Source organism: Camelus bactrianus, chromosome 27 (assembly GCF_048773025.1).
Source record: "Camelus bactrianus isolate YW-2024 breed Bactrian camel chromosome 27, ASM4877302v1, whole genome shotgun sequence".
Classification (NCBI taxonomy): Eukaryota; Metazoa; Chordata; class Mammalia; order Artiodactyla; family Camelidae; genus Camelus; species Camelus bactrianus.
The window spans coordinates 32,491,388-32,515,873 of NC_133565.1; the positions used below are offsets into that span (position 1 = coordinate 32,491,388).

At 40.4% G+C, this 24,486-nt stretch overlaps 1 protein-coding gene and 1 long non-coding RNA gene across 4 annotated transcripts in view; one reads left to right on the plus strand and one right to left on the minus strand.

The window, feature by feature from the left end:
* Nucleotides 1–24,486, plus strand: part of SIN3A (SIN3 transcription regulator family member A) — a 57,992-nt gene that overhangs the window by 1,683 nt on the left and 31,823 nt on the right. Inside the window, exons 1-3 of one of the 3 annotated variants that reach the window (XM_074354128.1) lie at nucleotides 2,167–2,846; nucleotides 17,430–17,651; nucleotides 20,681–20,857. In XM_074354128.1, the coding sequence (XP_074210229.1) occupies nucleotides 17,463–17,651; nucleotides 20,681–20,857 (366 nt within the window). In that variant the 5' untranslated portion in view covers nucleotides 2,167–2,846; nucleotides 17,430–17,462. Of the gene's footprint in view, nucleotides 1–2,166; nucleotides 2,847–17,429; nucleotides 17,652–18,182; nucleotides 18,295–20,680; nucleotides 20,858–24,486 lie in introns of those variants that run through there. The other 2 variants (XM_074354129.1, XM_010955228.3) reach the window with 2 other exon arrangements.
* On the minus strand, nucleotides 1,804–2,300 carry LOC123616906 (uncharacterized). The gene is made up of 2 exons (XR_006724964.2): nucleotides 2,161–2,300; nucleotides 1,804–1,953 (listed from the first exon to the last, which is right to left on the minus strand). It is a non-coding gene; the product is annotated as an uncharacterized LOC123616906 (long non-coding RNA).

Below are 24,486 nucleotides of genomic sequence, written 5' to 3' on the forward strand. Positions count from 1 at the left end.
GAGCTCCGCCTATCGGAGGCCGGGCTGGAGTTTAAGTTGCTAGGATTTTTTTTTTCCGTGAAGGGCGGAGGGAGGATTCCTGCGGCTTACGTGAGGCGCAAGGTACCGCCCCTACTTCTGATTGGTGGCATGGGTAGCCCCGCCTCCTCCGGCGGAGCAAGCTTGAAGGGGAAGTCCACCCCTTTTCCCCGCCCCCTCCACTAGCGTGTGTGCGCGCTCCGCACATGTGTGAGGCCCGCCTAGCTCCTTCGAACTGTCCTCCCGCCCGGAAGTCCCGCACTTGGAGCCCTTGGCACGCGGGGCGAGGAGAGCCAAGAAGGCACACAATGATTTCTCCAAGGCTCGAGATCTGGTAGCCTTTGCGATGAAGACAGGTGTTGACGGTGTGGAGTGGATTTGGGGGCTTAGCTCTGGGGGTTCTGCAGGAGTTGGGAGGATGGGGTGGAACTTGTCCTTTCCGGCCAAGTACTAAAGTTCTGACTCTGCGGCCTGGCTATTCCCGCACCCCTCGACTTCCCGGATATAGCCCTAAGCTTAAGCTTGAGAACGCTGCGGACACTGGCAATGTATTTTCTTCCCAGCGCAAGGCAGCGCTGTCCTTACTTGGCTTTATCAAAAACTATGAGCAACCTAGGGTTGGCCTTAGGCAAGATCCAGGGCAGCTCATCCCCTGCTGATAGAGAAGTCGAGGGCGGCCCAATTCTGCTTGGGTTCCACGTGATTCTTAATTGGAGCGCCGTGTGGCACCCAGTCCAGGCAGCGGGTGACGGCCCAGAGTTAAAGTAGCCCTCGGTCAGTTCTACATAAATGCCACATCTTCGTAACCTAGTAGAGGTTTGGCCCAGAGGTCTCATCTGTTTAGTCGGTGAGACTTATTTTTTGAGCTCCGTCCTGGGGCAGGGCTTGGCTCCCGGAGAGGCTGCTCCCATCTGTCGGCTATTCCTGGAGTTCACAGTTCGCTGCCTTGTCCTTGCAGCTTGGAGTTAGGCCCACCTGTTGCCAGCGCTCATTTTTTGTCGTCGTCTCCGCTGGACTGCGGAGGGAGGACGAGATAAGACCTAAGAGTTACCTGGGGCCTGCCACTTGGGGACTGACCCAGCTCTCTTGGGGGAGTAGCCTTTTTTGCGGAAGAAAGCGGGAAAACTCTAGTCCCGCCCCCTCCTCTCCTGGCGCTCCGTGAGCGCCCCCCAAAGTAAGGCCAGCGTCATTTCGCCCTATTTGTAAATAAAAGCAACCGAGGTATCGTAAGCACTTTGTCTCTCTGTGTTCAAGGCTGTATTACCTACAGAGAGGGCCTAGGGACTGTCATTAACACACGTTGGCCAAAGCAGGAGGTGAACATTGGTTCTTACTACCTTTGCCCCCAGCTCTGGAATTTCTATCTTTTCTCTGAGATAAGGCGCTAAGATTCATTTATGCCGTGGCCTGTTTAGTCTCCTTAAGTTCTTCGAGTCTAAGGATGCCTCCAGATCTACCGTGAAGATCGCGAGTGCCTTAGGCTTCACGCTCCGCCTTCCGGAGGCTTGCCAGGGCGTTGGCTCTTAGGGCTCTGCCCTCATTTTGGTCATCTCCGCCCTCTTAGGACTGCATATTCAGGTTTAGGGAGTGTCGGCGTTAGAAGTACGCAGCCATCCCTAGCTGCGGGGATGAGCAATCCCTGGAGCTGTTCCTCGACTTTGGTCTCCAGCCCTTAATTCTGTGTTCTACTTACTGAAAGGAGCTGTCGGCTGCTTCGGATATTTGTGTGTACAAGGAGGCGCGTGCAGAAATGTAAATTGTAAAGAGAGGACTGGAGAGGATGGATGAGGTTCTCTTTCTCTTTATTTTTGTAAGGGGATCCTCCACGGTGGCACTGCTGCTGCCTCTCCCTTTCAAATCCCAAGGCATCGGATTCCCGCTGCTTAGCTCCGCACCACCTCCTGTTTCGGGCCCTGGAACTCTGCGCTTCAGTCTCTAGTGTAAACATTCCACAAAAGGACTGCTAAGGTTCAGCCTCCTCGCGCAGGGCGGAGTCAGCTTCTTCCTAGACGGGCATCCTGACCAATGGAGACTCCTACCGGTGCCGAGATACCCAATCCGATGGTTGGGGCGGAGCCTGGCCCGGCAGTGCGGTAGGAGGAGCCCGTCTCACGGACATTTTACCCCACAGCGGTTACTTACCTTCCTGGGGCAGCCGGAGAGCGAGGAGTAGCCTTCCAATGCGATGACCGGCGAGGGCGGGAGCCGAGTTGTTGGACCTGTGGCTGAGGCAGCACGGGGCGGGATATATGGAGTTCTCCAATGAGACGTGGAGAGCTTCCCTGCTTCCTCCAATAGTGTTGCGGCTTGGGGGTGGGATTCAGCAATTCATCTCCAATAGGCGGGGTTGAGTTAGGGAAGCTCCCCGCCAATAGGGGCGTGGAGAAGGTGAGCGGCTCCCCCTCCCCTCCCAGCGGAGAGGGAAGGGGCGGGCAGTCGGCAGGCGGAGCACAGCGATTGGCTAAACCTTTGACGGGCGGGTACGGTGGCCTGTGGCGGAGCGAAGTTGAGTCTTCCCTCGGCAGGGCGGGCCAGGGGAGTGGGCGGGATTTCCCGGGTAACAGAGAAGCGGCCGCGGCGGTAGAGGCGGCGGAGACGGTTTCTCCATCTTCCCCCCCTCCCCTTCCCCCCTCGGAGTTTCCCTCCCTCCCTCCCTCCCTCCTTCCCAGTCTGGGCACCGGGGCTTGGGACCGCTTCGTTAGCGGAGAGGAGGCTGCCAGTCCGCTTTGGCGGGCCTGTGCCCCGCGCCGTTCTCGGGGCCTCCCTGCTGAGCCTGAGGCTCACGCCGAGAGGGACACGCAGTGAAGAGCGGCCGAAGCAGCTTTGCGGTGAGAGCACGCCGGGCCGGGGTCGGGGTGGGGAGACTGGTGGCGGGTAACGCGGGACTCGAGGGTGTGTATTTTTAGGGGGGGGCTGACCTCCTCGGCTTCCCGTAGAGCAGGCGGGCGGGAGGTGTGTGGATGTGTGAGGGGGGTGGGGGGCGGAGCGGGGTAGCTCTCGGAGCGGGAGGGGGAGGAGAGCGTAGTCCCGGTGCGCGCGGAGGGGGCGGGCTCTCGCGCCGCCGCTCAGGGGCGGGGCCGGCGCGCGCGTGCGATTGTGGAGAAAGGGGCGGGGCCGGGCCCTGGCCCTGAGCTAAGTGCAGTTTGAAGCGGACCTCCCCTCCCGGTCTCTCCGGGTGGGCGGGGCCTCGGCTGGGCGGCCTCGCGACGGCCTGCTGGGGTTGGGGGACGGGCAGGGGGTCCTCCCGCGTGTGGCTTCGGGGTGCGGCAGGGAGGGGGTGTGAAGTCTGCCTTCCTCCGCCTTCCCGGAATCCGGTTGGCCGGAGGGGCCGTACGGATCAGCGATGCCACTCCCCCTGGCTGTCTTCCCCCTCCCCCCGGTTTCCGCCTCCTTGGCAAGTGAGGCGGGGCTCGCGAAAGCCCGCTGTCGGGTCTGGCTGGGAGTCGGGGCGCCTAGATCTGCCCCGCCCTACGTCTCCGTAGGGTGGGAGGGGCCCCCGCCTTCGCGCAGTGGAGGTGTCAGGACTTTCTCTTGTGGCTCGGCCATGCCTTTTGCCTGGGGCACGAGGGTCAGGTGCCAGAGCTGTTGTGTCTTTGCTCCATGCAGCGTGGATGGCACCGTGCAGCTTGGAGAATGTGAGCATGGTCACCGCCAGTCCCCTCTTGTTTGTAATTATTGGGGCGAGGTGCTCAAGGTCCTTTCCTTGGAGTCCTGTCGAGTGCTGGTAGTGCTGTGACCGTGCTTCTGCAGCGGTGATGGTGGGGGGAGGGGTGGGGAATCATCACAGCCTAGAAATGTGGCCGGGGACAACCTTTCCTGGAGTTCCTTGATGTTCAGTTACCGTGGCTGTATGGGGCGGGGCTTCCTTTTAGCCAATGGGGTGGTGGGTAGTTAGTTAGACTTGGCCACTGTTTCATTGCCTTTACAACTTCAAAAGCAGTTAACCACGAAAAGGCTGTGGAAACTCTCCTCTTCACAAGGCTGAGATTTAGAAAAGGGTTGGGTTTACATTTTACTATTAAAAATGATCTTTTACGGAAGATGGTGATTTTTTTTAAACTCAGCCTTTGAATTACTCCAATTTCTCCAACTCCTGCATTTTTTGAATGCTTTGATCGTACAGATGGTTCTGCTATATAAGCTTAATTTCACAAAGAGATAAGTTGCAATTTAGGTAACTTTAGGTGTTCTAGACCACTTTGTATTTATAGTCTATAAAACATAGTGTTCCTGCCATATTTTATTACAGAGAGTAGGGTGAAGTAGCCTTGTGTATGTGACTTAGGTAGTGTTGCCCTCCAGCCTGTATTGGGGAGTTGCCTTAAGACGGTTTAAGTTTAATGAGCCATTTTAATTGAGGATTTTGCTCTGAGTTGAGCCATTCTCTTAAGAAAAATTATTCAAGGTGTTTTCGATATTTTTCATGAGAAAATAAAATCGAACGAATATATTATGCGCTAATATCTGAGCAAGCCCTCTGGCTAATTAGCTGAACTGAAGTTAAATTCTAGATTTGTTGAGACTGAGAGCTTGGTGCCCTGTACTTTGTGAAGAGATTAAGTCCCACTTTCTCAACTAAGCAAGTAGCAATGGCAGCAGTAGCTTTTTATTTTGGTTATTGGTGACTGTAATAGAATTGGTGTGGAGATAGAAAACCTGGGCGTTTTTCCCAGTGCTGTAAACTGACAAAGATAGTGGAGAATTTACCATTGGGGAAAGTTTGGTCAACATATAGTTGTTTCCACCATTTGCAATACTGTATGCTGGGAGACACAGAAGACCTAATTCATGCCCTTAAAGAATATGTTGGTTGTTGGTGCTTCAGGGTCAGAAGTCCCTCAGAGGCTTTAAGAATTCAAGTAAGAACCTGAAAATGCTGTATTAGGAAAGTTTTCATAAATGCTTCTTACTTTTCCAAATATCAGTATCATATACTATAGTTTTGTCAGTTAAAGACCCTAGATAAATTGGCATTTTAAAAGGTTTTACCTAAAGAGTAATATATTTTTCTTTTTCTAATTAAGAGGGTGTGTAGTAATATGGTAAGATTCCTGACAAAGCATAGTTCTGCTTACATCTTCAGTGCAAACAGACAAGATACTGGAGAGCTATGCAAGGTAGATGCTATGCAAGGTAGATGGCTGTGAATTTTAGTTGGAATTAAAAGATTATGCCCATGGCATGCAGAATCTAGTGCAGTGCTTTGTAAGACTTTCTTACTCTTCTGGGTAACGCCACCAATGAAGAATTTGTTTAAGCTTAATTTTCTGTAAATTCTTATAAAGATGATAGTTAAGTGCTTTTTTAAACTATACTTTCTGTCTCCTTGAATGATAAGAAGAACTTACATTTACTGAGCCCTTTATGATGTCTCAGACACTGAGTTAGGTACTATACATTTACTAACCCATTTAATCTTCACTACAGCTCTGTGTAGTGGGTACTATGAAATCTGTGTTTTAAAGATGAGGAAACAGTGTGGAGAAGTGAGACATGCAGTGAGTGGCCAAGCGAGACTCTGAACCCATTCATTTCTGGTTCCAAGTCCAAGCTCTTAGCTACACTTAACTTGCCTCTGGTCTAAGGATACTAAACATAGAAGGAACAGTGTAGGGTTGTGGTGGTTTTTTTTTTTTTTTTTTTCCAGTTACGGCAAAACATATGTCAATTTATGATTTTATTCATTTTAAATGTACGATTCAGTAACATTGAATACATAACATATTGTTGCACAACCATCGCCACCATCCATTTCCAGAATTTTTCATTGTCCCATACTGAAACTCTGTACCTATTAAACAATAACAACTCCCCTTAAACTTCCCCCCTCAGCCCCGGCAACCACTGTTCTGTCTCTGTGAATTTGACTACTGTAAGTATGACAGTAAGTGGAATCATATACTATTTGTCCTTATTTCACTTAGAATAATGTCTTCAAGATTCATCCATGTTGTAGCATGTGTCAGAATTATCTTCCTTTTTAACAGTGAATAGTATTCCATTATATGTGTATATACCGCATTTTGTTTATTCATATGTCGATGGACATTTGGGTTGGTCCCATCTCTTGGCTATTGTGAGTAATGCTGCTATGAACATGGGTGTGTAAATGTCTCTTCAAGTACCTGCTTTGAATTCTTCCGAGTATATACCCAGAAGTGGAATTGCTAGGTCATATGGTAATTCTGTGTTTAATTTTTGGAGGAATCAGCAATGTGCTTTTGAAAGCAGTATTGAGGTAAAAGACTGGGGTTCAGATTCTAAAGGTGAATTGAATCAACATGCATTATTGACCACCTTTTTTTTAAATTGAGATATTATTGATGTACAATATTATGTAAGTTTCAGGTGTACAGCATAGTGATTCACAGTTTTTAAAAGCTATTGAACACCTTCTTAAATAGCTCTAGCCTGACACAGGAAGAGTCGAGACATTTACATTCTTAGAAGAAAAGGTAAATATACACATAATATGATTTTACTACATATCAGTATAGATCAAGTGTGTTAAGAGTCAAGTACAAAAGAGCTGTAAGGAATTCAGAGGAGAGCCTACCTTTTGGGTGTGATACAGAATGAGAAAGGACAAAGTCTGAAATCATAGATCCTGTTGAAGGGAGTTGTTAGACATCTTACTCAAAGTACCCCTAGATAATGCTTCGGAATGTTAGAAGAGGTAGCACAGTGATTGTAGTCTGTCATCCAGAGTTTGTGAATCCTGTTCTCTTCAGTTTGCAGGTCTGATTGCTTCTACTGCTTTGAAAGGTATTTAAGAATCACAGTGAAGAAATCATGGACTTGGCATATTCTTGTTGCTGTTACTCAGTCAACCTCAGGATATATTATTAACATGTTCAGCTATTGTTTTCCAGTACTTCTTTTCTTTCACACACACCTTCCTCTTTCTGCTTCTTGAGTAGTAGTAGAAGTAATATCTTAGGATTTTTATCTTTTTCTTTATAGTTTAAGTAATTAATTCTGAATTTTTGTTGTTGTTGAGGATAAGGTCAAGTAAAGACAGTCATCTAGCAGCATACTTAGGTAGTCTGAATCAGGGTACTGCCATTATTACATTCTATTCTTTTCAAATATTTCAAGGAATTTTGTTTTTTTTGGCAGGTATTTTTCTGTCTCAATATCAATTCTGATTATCTTTGGACAATCATCTGTCTGCTTGTATTTTGTTCTGTTTGTTTTTTGTTTTTTTTTTGAGGGGGTGCGGTAATTAGATTTATTGTTAGAGGCAGTACCGGGGATTGAACCCAGGACCCTGTGCATGCTGAGCGTGTGCTTTACCGCTTGAGCTATACCTTCCCCTCTGTCTGACTGTCCTTTAACAACACATCAAAACAAAACAAAACAAAACTTTGGCTTCCTTTAATTATGCATATCTCTTTTGGGGTCTCTTTCTTTCCTTTTTTTTTTTCCTTTGGTGGGGGGTGTTAATTAGGTTAGTTTATTTATTTATTTTAGAGGCGGTACTGGGGAATGAACCCAGGACCCTGTGCACACCAAGCATGCACTCTCCCACTTGAGCTATAACCTCGTCACCCTTTTTAAGACATGCCAACAGGATTTGTTGTCAGTTATAACCAAATGCAGATTTTTTTTGTCCTTGTACATTTGCAGGGCAACAACCTGATACTGGTTTTCCCTGGGGAGAGCTGCACTGGTGGCTCACAGTTCATCTATTTTGGAACTTTTTTGATAGCCTCGGTGTCTAGGACAGTGCTGGCACACAGGTGATAGGTAGTTTAACTTGAACTTGAATGGCATTTTAAAGTTTGCTAACTAGAGGATACCTCTGTTCAGTTGGCAGTTGGCTTTAATATTACTTAGGCATTTACCGGCAGCAGTTTCTAACTGCTAATCTCTCTTGTGCCCCTCCTGTCTTGCTTTTGTACTCCTCACCTGCTTTCTGTGCGCCTGCATGTTACTTGTATTCACCAGTATGGTGACAGTGGATGCTTCCTTAGTCCTACTGGTTTCCTCCGGGGCTAGGCTAGGTGACTTGCAGGCTCTTGAAGGATATACAGAGCCACAGTCCCTTATCTGCAGCTTTGAAACGGAAGAATTTTTGTTTGTTTTTTGGTAAGTTTGGTTCCACAACTAATTTAAGGACACAACCTGATCTAGGCTGTTTGACTTGGTGCAGAAATGTGAATGTGCTTGATTACAGAGATCTGCACTGCGTACCACATTACCTTTCCAAAATCCAAACAATGATGATAACTCTCACCTTTCTGTGTCTCGCTGGGCACCTCTCCCCTGTGTAGACAAGCAAATCCCATGGCTCACTGCATATTTCCACTTGGATATCTAATGGGCATCTTTGATTTCTTTCTGTCTTTTTCATGTGATCTCTCAGCTAATACTATTTGCTCTATAGTCAAGATACTATCCAGAATTTGACCACTTAATACCATCCCCCAACCCCCAACTACAACCGTGAGTGCCACTGACATCTCTAGCTTGTATGATTTCAGTAGCGCCTTAACTGTTCTCTCTGCTTTGTTATTGCCCCTCTTCAGTCTGTTCTTAACATAGCAACCCAAGTGATTGTTTTAAAACCTAAGTCAGGCCATGTCACCTCTCTGATTAAAACCCTCCAATGGCTTCCCATTTCAGTCTGAGTATTAAGTCTGAGTCCTTATTATGTCCTATGAGAATGAACATGATATGCTCCCTCCCTACTAGCCCCAACTCCCTGACCTCTGTGACTTCAATTCCTGCTAGTCTTTCTCTCCTCCATCCTGCTCCAGCTACATGGCGTTTTTGCTGTTCTTGGAAAATACCAAGTACATGTGTACATCAGGGAACTTCACATTTGGTGTCTCCTCTCTGCCTGTAATACTTCCCTTACTGACTTCCACATGACTAGCTCTTTACTTCCTTCACAAGTTACCTTACTTGTGGAGGTATTCTTTGGTCATTCTTACCCAAAATGTCAAGAACTCTTCTCTGCTTTTTCTTCGTAGTCATTGTCTAATATTCTAAACACTTTGTTTATTATCTTATTTATTGTCTGTTTCTCCCACTAAAATCTAAACTTCCTGAGGGAGGAGAGTTTTGTTTTTGTTTACTGCTATATCTCCAGCTCCCAGAACAATGCCTGGCACATAGTGTGTGCTCAGTAAATATTAGAGGATGCATGCATGCATGATTGAATGATTTGGTTTCCACTACAGCGAAGCAGTATGCTAAGCACAGAGGAGGATACAAAGATAGTTAAAGGTTTGTGAGCCCATGTCTCTGTGGGGAAAGAAATATAACTGATGGAATAGCCGCAGTATGAGGTGACTGACACATCTATCTGTCTGTCCTCTTAAGAACCATCTTGAGTTCTATTCTTTGTAATGCTTACTTTATAGCTTTAGCTGGCATGTCTTATGTTACAGGCTGTTGTTTTATACCATTCCCAGTTAATTTATTGAAACCTTGTCACACAAACAATGTAATGTCTTTGAGAATAGGGATACACAATGATTTCCTGCTTTTATATTCTTCTACTATTAATAATTTCTGAAAACTTTTCATTTTGAAATAATTTTAAGCTTTAAAAAAAGTTGCAAAAGTAATTGCCATGTAGCTTTCACCCAGATTTCCCAAATGCATCTTACAAAAAAAACTATACTACAGTGATTGAATCAGAAAGTGAACATTGATAAAATTATTAATCTTTTGACTTGAACAAAATAGTTTCTTGTTCATTTTCTACCTATAGCATCAAGTGTCAGTTGGACCCAGTTTTAGTTTTGAGTTTCTTTTTGAGCAGTATTAACTAGTTGTGAAGATTTATATTTCACGACTTTTATTCTTTATTGGAAGTCTTAAAGAATGAAGAGAAAATTTACTTATTTTCTTTTTAATGAAATAAGCTCATTTTAGCTGTTACCATTTATACATCCCACCTGTGTTGTGGGACCTTGATCTTGGTTATCCTATGTCTTGTAACATTTTGGTCTTTCATCATCTTAGGAATTACTTTATCATTACTCATCAATTATTCCCAACTATATGCTAAAAAAGAGACTAAAATAATAAAATGGAAGAAGGATGAAATTGCCTAGAAGTAGTTGCAGTAGTAAAATAAGTCATCAACACTTCGGTTTTCTTACTGCTTTGCCCAAAGCATTACAGCATCAGGAAAGTATAAAAGAAGTTGGGGATAACTATCTTAAACATTATGTAAGATGTTAACATTTGGGGTATCTGGTTGAAGAATATATCATGATTCTTTATGCTGCTATTTTTACAACCTTTTAGAGCTTTCATTCAATGTATTTGATAACCTGTAATCTTTCATTTTCCTCCTATAATGGCAAAGAGAAGAAAACTAACAGAGGAACATTTCACAGTCACTAGAGGAACCAGTAGACGAATGCAGTGTAACAGACAGCTGCACACTAGGCTGAAATGATGATGCTGGAATTGATTGTATAAGACAAATTGCAGACTTTTCAGTCTTCAGATGACAATGTCCTAGATGAATTTTCTCAAACTAGATAATTTATAAGTGGACAGTATATTTATGAAGAGGAGGGAAAGAAATGTGGTGTCCTCATTCAGGAGTCATTCAACAGGAAGGACTTCAGAATGCAACATTTCCAACAAAAATCAAAACCATTTCAATTTCCTAAAAGGATGTACAAGTATGTTCTTTCATCTTTTAGGATGTTTTTATACCAAAAATTACTTGATATGCTTTGTAAGTGGACAGATGCCAAAGACAGGTGTGTGTGCAGGTGATTGGAAGAAAACATGTAAAAATGAAAAAAAATTGTGTGATTGATAGTTCTAGTTGTTATTAGTCTAAAACTGAGAATGCCTGCAGTTTTGGAGCAGAGATGATTTTCCTCTCTTCAGCAACATTAAGAACTAAGTTTTCAAAATGCTGTGTTTGATGATGTGTGGGGGAAAAAAAAAGAACCCCAAAGTGACAAGTTAGAACTTTACTTGAGATTTACCTGAAATCTAGAATCAAAATTTATGGAATGGTTATGTTCCAAGTTCATGCATGATGGTTGCATTTTAAAGGATATTCCTATTTTGGATATATATGTCTTCAAATTTGTATTCCCTATTTTCCTGGTTTTGGATTTGCTATTTAAATTCTTACTAAAATTTCTAATAAAGGTGTTTTTAACCCAAATGGTAAATGATAATGATACATTTTTCTGCTTTACTGAGGAATAAAGGTGAGTCGTATGTTGTAAAGAAAGCAGTTATATCTTTGGCACATATAAGATGATTGTCCTGAGCCACCTTGGTAAGAATTGTTATCACACCGTAGTATGACATAACTCCACCAAAGCTCAGAAAAGGTGTATGTCAAATGGGATTGTCATTATATTGCGTCAAGGTTTCTCAGCCTTGGCACTATTAATATTTGGGGCTGAGTAATTCTTTGTTGTAGGGAGCTGTTCTGTGCATTGTAGAATGGCAACATCCCTGGACTCTACGCAAGATGCCAGTAGCACCCCTCTCCTGTAATTGTAACAACAGAAAATATCTCAGAACATTGCCAGATGTGCCCTGGTGGGCAAAATCTCCCAGGTTGGGGACCACCTCACCAGAAGAATGTTCTGGGTTCAGGGGAGGCTTGGTATTTAGACCTTGTGGTATTTTGAGAAGAATGGGTTGTTAATTTTGTTGAGCCGTTATTCTTAGTAATATGGAAAATCTAAACAGATTAGCTTTTTCATTTATCCTGAAACACTTCATTTTCTGGCAGATTTAAATCCAGAAGTGGATTTTTGGACCATTTTGAAGTAGACTGTGACAGGCAATTTCACTGGGTTGAAGTAATTACATTCACTTAAAGCTTTGATAAAAATTTCTTCGCTTTTAAAGAGAAACTTCCCATTTTTTCAAGAGTATTTAATGAAATAAACTGACCAGGACACAGTTTATGTGATTTTATGTGATGCTGACCACCAGTAAGAGAGAATAATTTCAGAAGATTTTTTTCTTTTATTAGATAAATAAAAGAGCTTTAAAGTGTGCCTGATTTAAGATACTATCAGCACAAAATTAAGAGCCACTAAAGGGTCAACCATAAATTATATGCATTTCAAAAAGGTAGAGTGGCTTGTTCCATACACATCATTTCTTTGAGCTTATCTTGACTAAGATAATTCTATTATTTCCATTTAAGCCAATTAGTGAAATTTAATCTAAATGAAAAGATAAGAGTCTTTAAAGTTGGTTTTTCTATTTGGATTTTAATAAGTATAGAGAAATGGATTTCTAGGAGACCAACTCTTCATTGCGATTAAAGACATTTAGGTTGTAAAACTAGAAAACTTATTTTTTTGTCCTGAAAGGGTTAGCTTTTACCACTGCCCTTCTAATGGTTGAAATGTGTCATATTTGCTTCCCAGTTGTTCTGCCCTGCTCCAGAAGACTCCCGTGCAATATCAGAATTGTCCTGCTCTGCTTACTTTATTTGGGAATTATGATTCCTTTGCACGATGATTTGGAGCTATTTCCACTTTTTATTATAACACATTGACCAGATGAATTTTTAGTGTTCTGTTGCAATTTGTTCAGATTAGTCTTTTTTCACTAGTTTCTATCCCTCAAAGTGTCTTTTTTCCTCTCTTTTTAAATTCTTTTTCATAGACTAGAGTTTTGGTAATAGGGTAAGCTCTAAATCTGAAATGGTTGGAGACCATAGTCACAGATGAAAATCATGTCAGCTGAAGCAGGGCTTGAAAGTAGCTTTGTGTCTGACCCTTGAAGCGCCATGACTTGGCACTCAGATGCTTTATAGTTTGGAATTACACTGTACCTCTCTGCAAGCAGGATACTATAGTCTGTCTTAATGTTTCTACTCCAGTTTGATCATGTATTCTAAGGAGAAAGGGTCTAGCCTCTTGTTCCTTTAACCAGCTGTGTGACCTCGAACAAGTCACTTAATTTCTTTGAGTATCAGTTTCCCTGTAAATAGAAGGGTTCTGGGTGTGTTCATCTGACAGGACTGATGTGAAGAGCACATTAGCTGATGGATTGCAGTCATATATGGAAGACTTGGTTGTTGTGGGGTGGGCAGTCTGTTCACTGCTGGAGCCCCAACACTAAGCATAGGGCCTGGCACTTGGAAATTATTTGTTTGTGGGATAAATGAATTAGCAAAGATTATAAATCGCTCTTTATTGCCTGTAAGTCTAAAGTTACTATAATATTTTAATTTTATCCTGTATATCTCTTATGCCCCAATTCATCCCTAATTTTCAAGATACAACTAAGCATTTACCTTCTCCATGGCATCTTTCCCAGTACACACAGTTACTCCCTTACGAATTTATAGTGCTTATTTGTACCACTTGAGAACTAGATCGTATTGTTAGCTTTTCTTCCCAAGATCTTATTAAGGAAATTTTCAAATTTACAGCAAATCTGATATAATTTTATAGTGGACACTCATATATACACACTACCTGGATTTTACCATTGCCATTTTTATAGTACTTGCTTTATCGAAAATCCATGTATCCATTCCTTCATTAATCCAAACTAATTTCTTGATCTATTTCTAAGTAAATTTCACCTGCATACACTTTCACCTAAGTACTTGAGCATGCATGTCCTTATCTAGAGTTAAGTGTTTGTTTATAGTGTTTTCCTTTTGATGCAAAATTTACATACAGTGAAATGCACAAATCTTAAGAGTAGGTGTGTGTGTGTTGAGATCACACTGTATATATTCTGTAGCTTGCTGTGTCTGGGAGAGCTCTCCTTGTAGATGAACCCTCATCTTTATAATTGCTGCATAGTTTTCCTAATATGAATGGATCAAGTTTATTTAACTATTAACATTTAAGTTTTTCATACTTTGCTACAATAAATATACTTGGCAGATGTATAGGATAGAGACTTGGAAGTGGAATTACTAGGTGATTAAAGGGTATATACATTTTCAGTCTAATTTAAAAATTTAATAAAAGCCTCCAAGTTGATAACCAAATAGTCTATACCAATTAAAACTTTTACCAGTAGTATTTAGGTATACCCTCACCTACACTGAATATCATCATTCTTTAATTTTTGCCAGTTCCTTTGGGATGTCATTTTACTTTATATTTCTTTGATTACTTAGTGAGGTTGTATATAGTCTTTCCAACTAGTTTTTAAGCTTTTCTAGGGCAAGAGCCAAGATCATCTGCCACCTTCATATCTGCTCACTTAATATTTGCTAATTGAATGAGTGCTGCCAAAGCATTCCGTGCTGTTAGGTTGAAGCTGAATAAAGGAGGAATGAGCCAAGTGTGTGAGAAGTTAAAGCTGAAGTTGCTCAGTGCATGTGTGCCTTAAATCAGTAAAGGGACTCTTCCTTTCTTTTTTTAAAATTGAATTATAGTTAATTTACAATGTTGTGTCAGTTTCAGGTATATGGCAAAGTGATTCAGTTATACATGTAAAATTTTTTTTCCGATTTTTTTCCATTATAGGTTATTACAAGTTATTGAATATAGTTCTTTGCGCTATTCAGTGGGTCCTTGTTATTTATCTGTTTTATAAATAGTAGTGTGTATATGTTAATAAAACTCCTAATTTATCCACTCTCAACTTAATCTTTGTGTTTGAGTTTCCTCATTTATAAAAGAATAGTAGCACATTGCTTATAGGGCTGTTATGGGGATTAAATTAATATTGATTGTGTAGAATGCTACTTGGGACTCAGTATATGCTGTTATTATGTTAACTATTAGTTATTCTTTCCCTTCTGCATATATAGTATTTGAATGTCTGTGATGAGTGTCTGGACTGTGGGAACTGCAGACAATGTTGAAAAGGACTGTACCTTGAAGAAGCTTGTAGACTTGAGGCTTGTTTAGGGGAGTGAAAAGATATTTGACAGGCTTGGAACATAGAGTGGGGACTTAAAGGAGATAATTTGTAAGTTAAATTGTCCCCCAATCAGTAAGGAAGAATTTTGTAGGCTAACTTAAAGAATTTGGATTGTTTTCTCAAGTGATGGGAAGCCAGTGATGGATTTACAGCTGGATTGGATTTGCATTTGAGGCCAACTATTTTGAAAGCAGTGTAGAAGGTAGACTAGGTGAGAGAGGTCGGAGGGTGTTGGTAACGGTCTAAGTAAGGGGTGATGAGGTCCCAAAATGAGGGAGCGCCTATATGACTAGAGAAGAAGCGGTTGATTTGAGAACCGTTTAGAGTATAGAATTAAGAGTGGTGATTGTTAAAGAAGTTAAAGTACAGTTCAGAGAAAGTGCAGGCCCTGGGCAGCCTCTTCAGTGTTACAGAGGTGGTTTGGAAGGCAAACGGGAAGAGGTGAATAAAGTTAAATACTTTATAAAATCACAATCACTTTGTAAAGGAAATGATATTTTAGTAGCTAAAAAGATAGGACTTGATCTTAGAATAAAGCGTATTTCTTTAACACTTAACCATTGGAAAACTCACTGCAAACCCCTCTCCTCCCTTCTTTTTCATTTTCCTATAGACTTGTCCGTAGAGCAGCATTTGGGAATCACTAGTGTGGTCTAATCACATCCTTTTGCAAATAAGGAAACAGGACCAAAGCTCTATAGCTTGAAGTCAGAGTTTGAACTGGAATCCATGACTTGACAAGTAGTCTAGTCTTTTCTCCATAGTCCTGTTCTCTGCTGTTCTGATACGAATTTGGTTTTCCATTTGTGAGGTATTGATTGGCTTCTGGTTACAGAGATTAATCTCAGGTGAGTTTAAGCATCTAGGTTTCAAACCAGTAGAACCCAAGACCAAGCCATGATCTAGATCATGAGTGTACATAGAAGTAGCAGCCAAAAAGTCTAAGACTTTTCACTCTGTCCATTTATTAGACCTATTTCCTTATCCCCAAATAGTCTGAGATTTAGTGTTCATAGTCAATTGACTGGTAGTTTCTTAAGTATCAAATAGCAAGTGTAAATCTATATTTCCAGCCGCTTAAAATGTCTGAAAAGTTTTGAAATACTGCACTAAATATGCTACTTCATACTAGAAAAGCCTAGGAAAACATAATCAGTTAAGACATTTTAAATTATTTCCCCATAGCAGCTGTCAGCAGTATGTTTTCAACTTCATTTAACTGAGTTCAACATATTATCACATATAAATTTGAGAGACTTAGTCCTTTAATCTAAAGTTGTAGTCAACAGAAAGGTTACTGATGGCTTGAGATTTACAAAAAGATAATATTTAAAAATGGCCGGCTTACAAGTGAAACAACAGTGCTGCTGTGTCACGATCTAGCCGAGGTTTGTGAGGTGTGAGAAGAACCCAAGACACTATTTCAGGGTTGAATATTCGAGTGATAGGCAGGTTGAGGATGATGGTGAGGACTGAGAAGAAGTGAAGCAGCCTTGGGGAGTCCTTGGGAGGGCTGCTTCTTCTCAGGGCATGCATGCTTCCAGGGAATGGAGAAAAGAGGGGTAGGTGGACTTAGAAATCAGGTAAAGGCTTTTTCCCCTCATTTACAAAAAGCATTGCTTCAGATGGAGGGGGAGTGGCTTGCATGATCTATTACTGTATTTTTAATCTTCTTACCACAGGAGTAGTATCTTTTAAGATATTTTTTGTGACCAGAAAAGTGGTAGGGCTTGGCTCCATTTTGTCTTTGGATGACTTGAGCATACTTTCTTATTGTTCGCTTGTGTCAATGATACTGATGTTGGAAAAGCTCTGAAAAGACCCACCTGGATTCCTGGCCAGAGAGTATTAGTCTTTCTGTGTCCTGCAGGAAAGAAAGTGTTCCTCTACAGAGAGATTATTAAATTAAGGGATTCTAGAATCTCTTTAGGATTAAAGAATGTTAAGAGTCAGGAGAAAACTTACAAATGGTCTCTTCCAACTTTGTTGTTTTACAGTTGGAGAAACAAACTCACACAGAAGGAGGAACTTGTTGAGGTGTACATAGCTTCTTAAATTGACAAGTCTAGAACCGCTGTTCTCTTACTCCTGGCCTAATGTTCTTTCCATGATACCATTCAGTTGTTGAAACAATTCATATTTTAAAAATCAGTCCACAGTTATAGTACTAGCTTCTGAATGGAGTTAGGAAGAAACACTTGAATGTTTTTAAGAGCATGTGCGTAATGTAATTAGTATTACGAATGATGGCACTTGAGAAAACTAGAGAATAAAGAAAGGTGTATTTGTGTTCTTAAATTGGAGGTTATTTTTCAACTCTGCAGTACCAAAGTAATTCAAGCTGTTATTATTTAAATTTTTGTCTTTCAGTTATGATAATCTGTCCACTCTTGGGGGGGGTGTGCACCAGCATGCATTTGAACTACCCAGTGATCATCTCTAGGATGAAGTAGATATCAATTCTGGAAGTTGAGCTTATACTAAGTTTGGGTGACTGGTTGTACACATCATATTGGAGTGCGAATTGGTTTGCATGTTGCTGCTTCTGGTTTCCGCAGGTTTTGTAGTGCATCCCTGAGCATGAGCGCAGAATGAAGCGACGTTTGGATGACCAGGAGTCACCGGTGTATGCGGCCCAGCAGCGTCGGATCCCTGGGAGCACAGAGGCTTTTCCTCATCAGCACCGGGTGCTTGCCCCTGCCCCTCCTGTGTATGAAGCGGTGTCTGAGACCATGCAGTCAGCCACGGGAATTCAGTACTCTGTGACACCCAGTTATCAGGTAAGCTGGAGCCCACCAAGGGACTCGGGTTGAGGGAGGAACATTAGTGATTTCATCCAATTTGAAAATTTTTTATTTAACATTCAGATATAAAAATATTTATGGGATATTGGTAAGGTATAAAAAATAATGCAAACAAGATAACTTGTGTATGGTGTTGGTGACACATTTTTTAAAAAAGAATGTTGTCATGACCGTTGAAGTTCACTGTGTAACCCTTTTCCTTTTCCTCCCTTCGAAAGTAGCCACCAGCCTGAACTCTGTTTATCAGTCCCTTGACTTCCTTTAGTTTTTTAAAATCATTTTGTTTATACCTCTAGGCAATAAAGTTGTTTAGCTTGGGTATTTTTTCAATTATTATATAAATGAAAACATGTGTATTTTCTTCTTTGAGTCCCTTTTTTTTCACTCAGTGTGGTACCCAAGACTTATCCGTATTTTTGTATGTGAACAATTGAGTCATTTTTACTGTTATGAATTATGTGAATATATCCAATTAATTTATTCATTCTTCTGTTGATGGACTATCAGGCTGTTTCCAGACTTTTGCTGTTAAAAAGGAAGTGCGATGAACGTTCTTAGGTGTTTCTCCTAGTACAGTGGTACAGTGGCAATCCATGACAAGATGAGCTTGCACCAGAATGTAAGTCAACCTTTTTTATCAAGAGAGTCTTGCTGTGGGGAAAAAAAGGCAGTGGGATTAAACAGTGTGTTTATTAGTGAAGTAGTTGATTTACATTCTGGTGCAAGCTCCTTATTTTTGCAGACCAGTTAGCAGGTCTAAGGGTATAGGAGGAAGTTTCTTGAGTGTCTGGGAGGGATTGCTGGGTCATAGGGTGTGCGCATCTTCACCCTTAGCAGGTAATCCCAAATTTTTCCAAGCTGTACCAATTTATTTATGTTTACATCAGCATTGTGTAATCCTATCATCACACATCCTGATCAACACTGATCATTCACCGCTCATCTGTTTACTCTGTTTTGTAAAAATGGAAGAAATTTGTTTTTTGTCCTTTTTAATTATGAAAGTAAATAATATCACCATTTAAAAAAAGATAATAAGATGACTTCTTCCTCTGACTTCTCAGACTTTACCCCACTGGTACATTTCTCAGGTACCCAAAATTTTGTGTTTGTGCAAGCTCATCTATATTTACCTGCCTAGCAGTCTAGGTACACTTCTCTTTACACAGTTTGGATCAGACAGTGTATATTGTTCTGTTGTTTGTTCTTCTTCTTTCATATATAGTGGACACCTTTCTACTTGAATATACGTATGTATAGATCCAAGTAATTTTTAAAAAATCATTGTATTTATAATACTCCATTCCAGGTCAGTCTGAACCAAAATTTACTTAACTAGTCTGGAGAGGCCTTCTTCTACCTAACTTGTTAGTGACTTTTAAAAAGGTTTGGCTGCTACTTGGAACATGATATAATCTTCCTTGAGAGCAGTTTGACAGTTTGTGTCAGATTCTTTATTTTTTTTATCTAGCAATTCCATTTCTAGGACTTTATTATAAGAAAACAATCAAAGAAGAGAGAAACCCAGATGAAGTAGGAAATAGTAATTCCCTAGGTGTCGGTCCTCCTCAGGAGTCCCCCTTGAAGCAGCACAGTGCCTTCATGCTGCTACAGATCAGGTGGTCAAGTTTGGACTTGGAGGGAAGAAAGGTTGCTTATTTCCCTTGGGTGATTACTTTTATCTGAACTGGTTCACAGCTGTTTCCTATGCTTGGGATAGTTACATTTATTCCTGCACTAGAAACCATAATGTGCTCTTTTAAAACCAGCCATCTCAAATATTTATAAACTCTAATTAAGTCTTGTAAAAACCTGTTCAACACATGCATGTTGGAATGCAGAAGCTCAGAATAATAACCCTTCTTGTGAGAGATCTATTAGAGGTTTTACAATTGTCTAAATAGTTTCATTTTACTTCTAGTCTGTGTTATATTGCTTCTTGGATTTGTGCATAGTTGCTCTCTTTCCCACCCTCTGCTCTGTCCAGGGTAATCTTTATAAATCTGTGGGGACTTGGGAAAAAACATTCTCTCTTAAATTGTAGTACACAGTTTACATTGTTCTAAAGTTTCATGTATTTTGGTCTCCTTATTTTGTAGATATGGCAAATAAGGTATAGTTTCTTAGTTGTCTTCTGTAATAATTATCAGTTGTGAAATAGGAGAATAAAAAAAGCTTGGGAAATTTTTAATAGCATTTCTTGCAATAGAAATAGAGGGAAGGGACTTTTGCTTTTATTTTACCCCTAAACTTATAAGAAGATGAGAGAATAGTAAAGAAAATAAGACACAATAAAAATCTTCTCTAACTCCACCACCACAAGATAAAATGCTAACATTTTACTGTATATTTGTTGTCCAGGATTTTAAATCTTCTTACTATATTATGTATACTGCTTTGTAATATGCTTTTAAAAAATATTTAAAAGTTTAAATCAATAAGCAGCTGATGAATACATTCAATTTATGGATTGCGAACAGTTTTTAATGTTAAAATACATGCATCTTTATCAGTTCTATTCAAACTGTGGTCTTCAGATGACTGATGTGAATATTTCCTTACTAGTCTATAATGAGTTAAGTACAGAAATTGAGAGTGTTTAGAAATTTATATAGCATTTTTGGACATTGTAATTTTATATCTGTAAAATCTAATAATGAAAATTATGGGCTTATGTATTTTTTATTTTTTTCTAGTAATTTATTTTTATTGTATTTTATAAAAGTAGTGGCCCATGATGGATTGGAATTTAAGAAAAAAGAAAACCTGGTCCTTCACCACAGATAGTTTGAGAAGTGCTGAGCTCTATAATTCTTAATAGCCACAGAAAATTCTGTTATAATATGGGTGGGCGTGATTTATTTCACCAGTTCCCTTTTGTGGAAATTTGAGTTTCTAATTAAGTATCTTTGTGTATGTAAAGCTAGGTGTGCATGTTCTTTAGATGCATTTGGGGAAGAATACACAAGCCTTGAAGCTTTTCGTCTGTATTTTGTCCATTCCAGGTTTCAGCTGTGCCACAGAGCTCCGGCAGCCATGGGCCTGCCATAGCAGCAGTTCACAGCAGCCATCATCACCCGACAGCTGTGCAGCCCCACGGAAGCCAGGTGGTCCAGAGTCATGCTCATCCAGCTCCACCAGTTGCACCAGTGCAGGGGCAGCAGCAGTTTCAGAGGCTCAAGGTGGTATTCAGCTCCTTTTCTTCCGTTTCCCTTAGTAGGCAACATTGGCTACAGCCTATTAGTAGGGGTTACAACTTTCAGCAGTAAACTAGGAGAGCTGAATCACAAGAAGTTTTACTTTGTGTTTGTTTTGAGACCTACTCATATATGCCATTTTAGCACCAGTGCCTGATCCAGAGAATACATTCAAGAAATATTTTTGGAATGATGTATGGATGCATGGTACTTAAACGTTCCACGATTGAGGAGCTATTTTCATATGAAGAAAGTCCATCTTTTGGATGCCTCCTTTTGAACTCTCAGTTCTTAGCATGGTTTTATTGAGCATACATATGGTTGGTTATAGTCCTGTACAGTAAATGGGCCCAGTATTATCTTACGGTTTAATCTTTCTATTCCTGTTTGTGAGTTTGTAGACTTTATTTTTTAATTTTTTGAGGGGGGGGATAGGTTTGTTTATTTATTTATTTTTTAATGGAGGTACTGGGGATTGAGCCCAGGACCTCATGCATGCTAGGCATGACTCTGCCACTGAGCTGTGCCTCCCCACTTCTGTTCCTGTTTATGAATAGCTGAATTGGCTGGCATCAAGTCCATCCTTAGTAAAACACATGGTCCTTTAGGGGAACCTTCATGAAGTTTGGAGAAGGCTATAATGGTGAATGAGGTGTTGGTGTTTTCATCTGTTCTGCTGAATATGCTGTAGGTTTTCAGTGCTTTGAAATTCATGAGGCTTTTGTGGAGAAGTGAAGCTTATATTCCCAGCTAACCTTCTCTCTCTGTTTAGTTGAGTGTTACTTCTCAAAATGTGTGATTGTGATAGCAAGTGTTCCAGATTTCATTTTTTCTAGTTTTACAATTATATAGAATTTAAAAATCAAGTGCAGGAAATGCAAAATTAAAGGACTGCAAAGAGATAAGCTGTTGGATCTTTATTTGGTCATACCAGCCTAGTTGTATCAAGTAGCTTGCAAGCAGGAGTGAAGCCTGTATCCTCAAAGGACACTTCCGTGTGTAGCATGTATTTCGGCCTTTTCTTTCCCTATTTAATCTGATTCTCCCTGACTCCTGCCCTCACTGGTTTGGGTTCTCAGAAACTTTGATATTGGCCTAAGGAAATTAAATGTTACATAAATATAAAGCACACCAAAACTAAGCTACATTGAGAGATTTTGTAAAACTTACTGTTTATATTAGCTTAGGTAGTTAAGAATTAGCTATACATAAGCATAGTCTTTAAATAGAACACAAATTATTTGGGCCTGAAACTTTACTCTGGGCCCTATCTTTGGGAAGATATTTGTAAGCTATCTTGATGTTTTCTTTAAAATGTTTTTATTCTCTGCTTATAGAATGATGACTGTGTACCAAAATGTATGATTGCTATGGACTTAGCACTTCACCAAGTCCTAAAAATTTTTTTTGAAGTTGGTTTGGTATGACTTAATTCCACATTCATAATGCATTCAGCAGTTAATACGTTAATGTTGCAAAAGAGCTTATAAACTTGCTATTCAACTAACAAAAATATATTTATTTCTATATCTCTTTTCCAGCCAGACCTATCAAAGCACAGCACCCTTTTTTACTCTCTTTCCTCACTTGGGTATGAGTATATAGGCTGTGCTTTGTATGCTTTACAGAAGCTGTCAAGGAAGCAAGAAAGGGCTTTGGAGTTGGGGTTATAGAGTGAGTCACAAGTAGAGTTAGGATTTCTTGCTCTGTCCTTTTAGTTACAAGCTCTTGAATGTGATTCCTGGGACACAGTAACTTGCTGAATTTCCTTTCTAATGAGAACAGGTAAAATGCTCTCTTGTGCCTCCATGTAATTTCATTCAGTATTCCCACGTTGCTTGCCGTTTTTTGGATAGTCTTAAAATGCTTTACAAGCATTTGAATCAACTTTAATAAACCATTTATATTCTATAATAAGGAAGTGTTCAGTGAGAATGCTTAGTTTATTTCAAGCATCAGCCTTGTCTATACTTTTCTTTTTTGTCTTTGGCAGATTGATGACAAGGAAGATTTGAATAATTTGAGGCATGTTTGGTGTGATTTAATTACTTGCTGAATGCCGCAGCACAGATACTTGACACATATTTATTTAGCAAGTTCTCTTTACAGTTGTTTGTGTTTGTCTCCCCAACAAACTTGTGAACTTCAAGAGGTTAGGGACCTTAATAGTAAATGCCTGTTGAAGTAAGGCAAGAAAATGCATCAGCAGAGTCTAAGGGTCTCCCCAAGTGCCTCCTTAAATCTGTAGCTTTTAAATGACTAGTTCCAAGTTGTTGTTGTCTAAATTGTGGTTCCTAGAACTGTATACATGCTTTTAAGAAGAATTGTAATATACTTGAGGTAACGAGAGGATTTCCTCACCATTCTTACACAGGTATCTCATTTATAGTGCGAGTGTCACGCTGGGTTTTTTAAGCATAGTGTTATTTTATAAGTAATGTTTAAATAGTGGTTTATTCAAACCTGTACCTTTTTCTTCCAAACACATACATCACATATAATTTCCTTCCTTCCGGTTCTTCACTTTCTCTCTCTCTCTGTTTAATGTATTAATTATATTATACCATAGGGTACTTGTTTTTGTTTTTAATTTTTTGTGTGTTTATTACTTTTAATAACTCCTCTTTTGTCATGTGATTGTGAATGCTATTCTTAAGTATCTTCTGAAGTCTTTCTTCCTTTTGCAAAACTTAATGAGTTTTAAGTTCCATCAACTTGGTCATTAATGAGGAAAATTCTGAATATGAGTTAAATAGGTCATTGAATTTCAACAGAAATTGTCATATTATTTGTAAAGTACGGGAAGACCAACCATCAAATGAGTGGTTATTGACTAAGTATACACTCTGTGCTCCACCAATACTGAAATGGCTCTGATTAACCATGTCCATAATGGAAATTTGGGCAACTCTTGAAATACCATTTAATGGTTTACTTGAACATAAGTTTTCTATTTCACAGTATATTATGAGTAGGGGTTATCGAATCAGATGTCTACATATGAAACTTTCTTCAAAATATGATATTTTGTATAATTTAAAATAATCCCAGAGTATGTGGGAAGCACCAAGTAGGCACTTCTGTTGGATGTCTCCTGAGTTAAATGACGTTGCCCTAAATCAGGCTCATAACTTTCTAGCCCTTCAGACTCTCTCCTCGTTGTGAATGCCCAAATAATTTATAATTTAGTGAATGCTCCCTCTCCCTTAATTCCCATGTGCAGTCAGTCCCCAAGCCCTATCACTTCTACCTCCTAAAAAGCTCTTGAATCTCTCCAGTTTTCTCTTTCCCTTTGGTCTGTACTATCATTCAAGCCATTACTGTTCACACATGAGTTAGCCATATAGCTTAACAGATTTTCCTACCTCCTTTTAATCTATTCTGCCCTTGCACCAATTTGTTCTCAACACTGTAGCCAAATTGAGTACACTAAAATGCAGAAGACAAGAATTTTCATTGCTTTTTTAACAAGATTTACAAGGTCTTTCAGGATCTAGGTCCTACTTCCTCTCCTGTCTAATCTCTTGTCTCTAATACCACCATTCCTCCTTTTCACCACAAATCCTCCAGCCAAACTAAACTGTTTTCAGTTTTCCAAATGTACCAGATGGTGT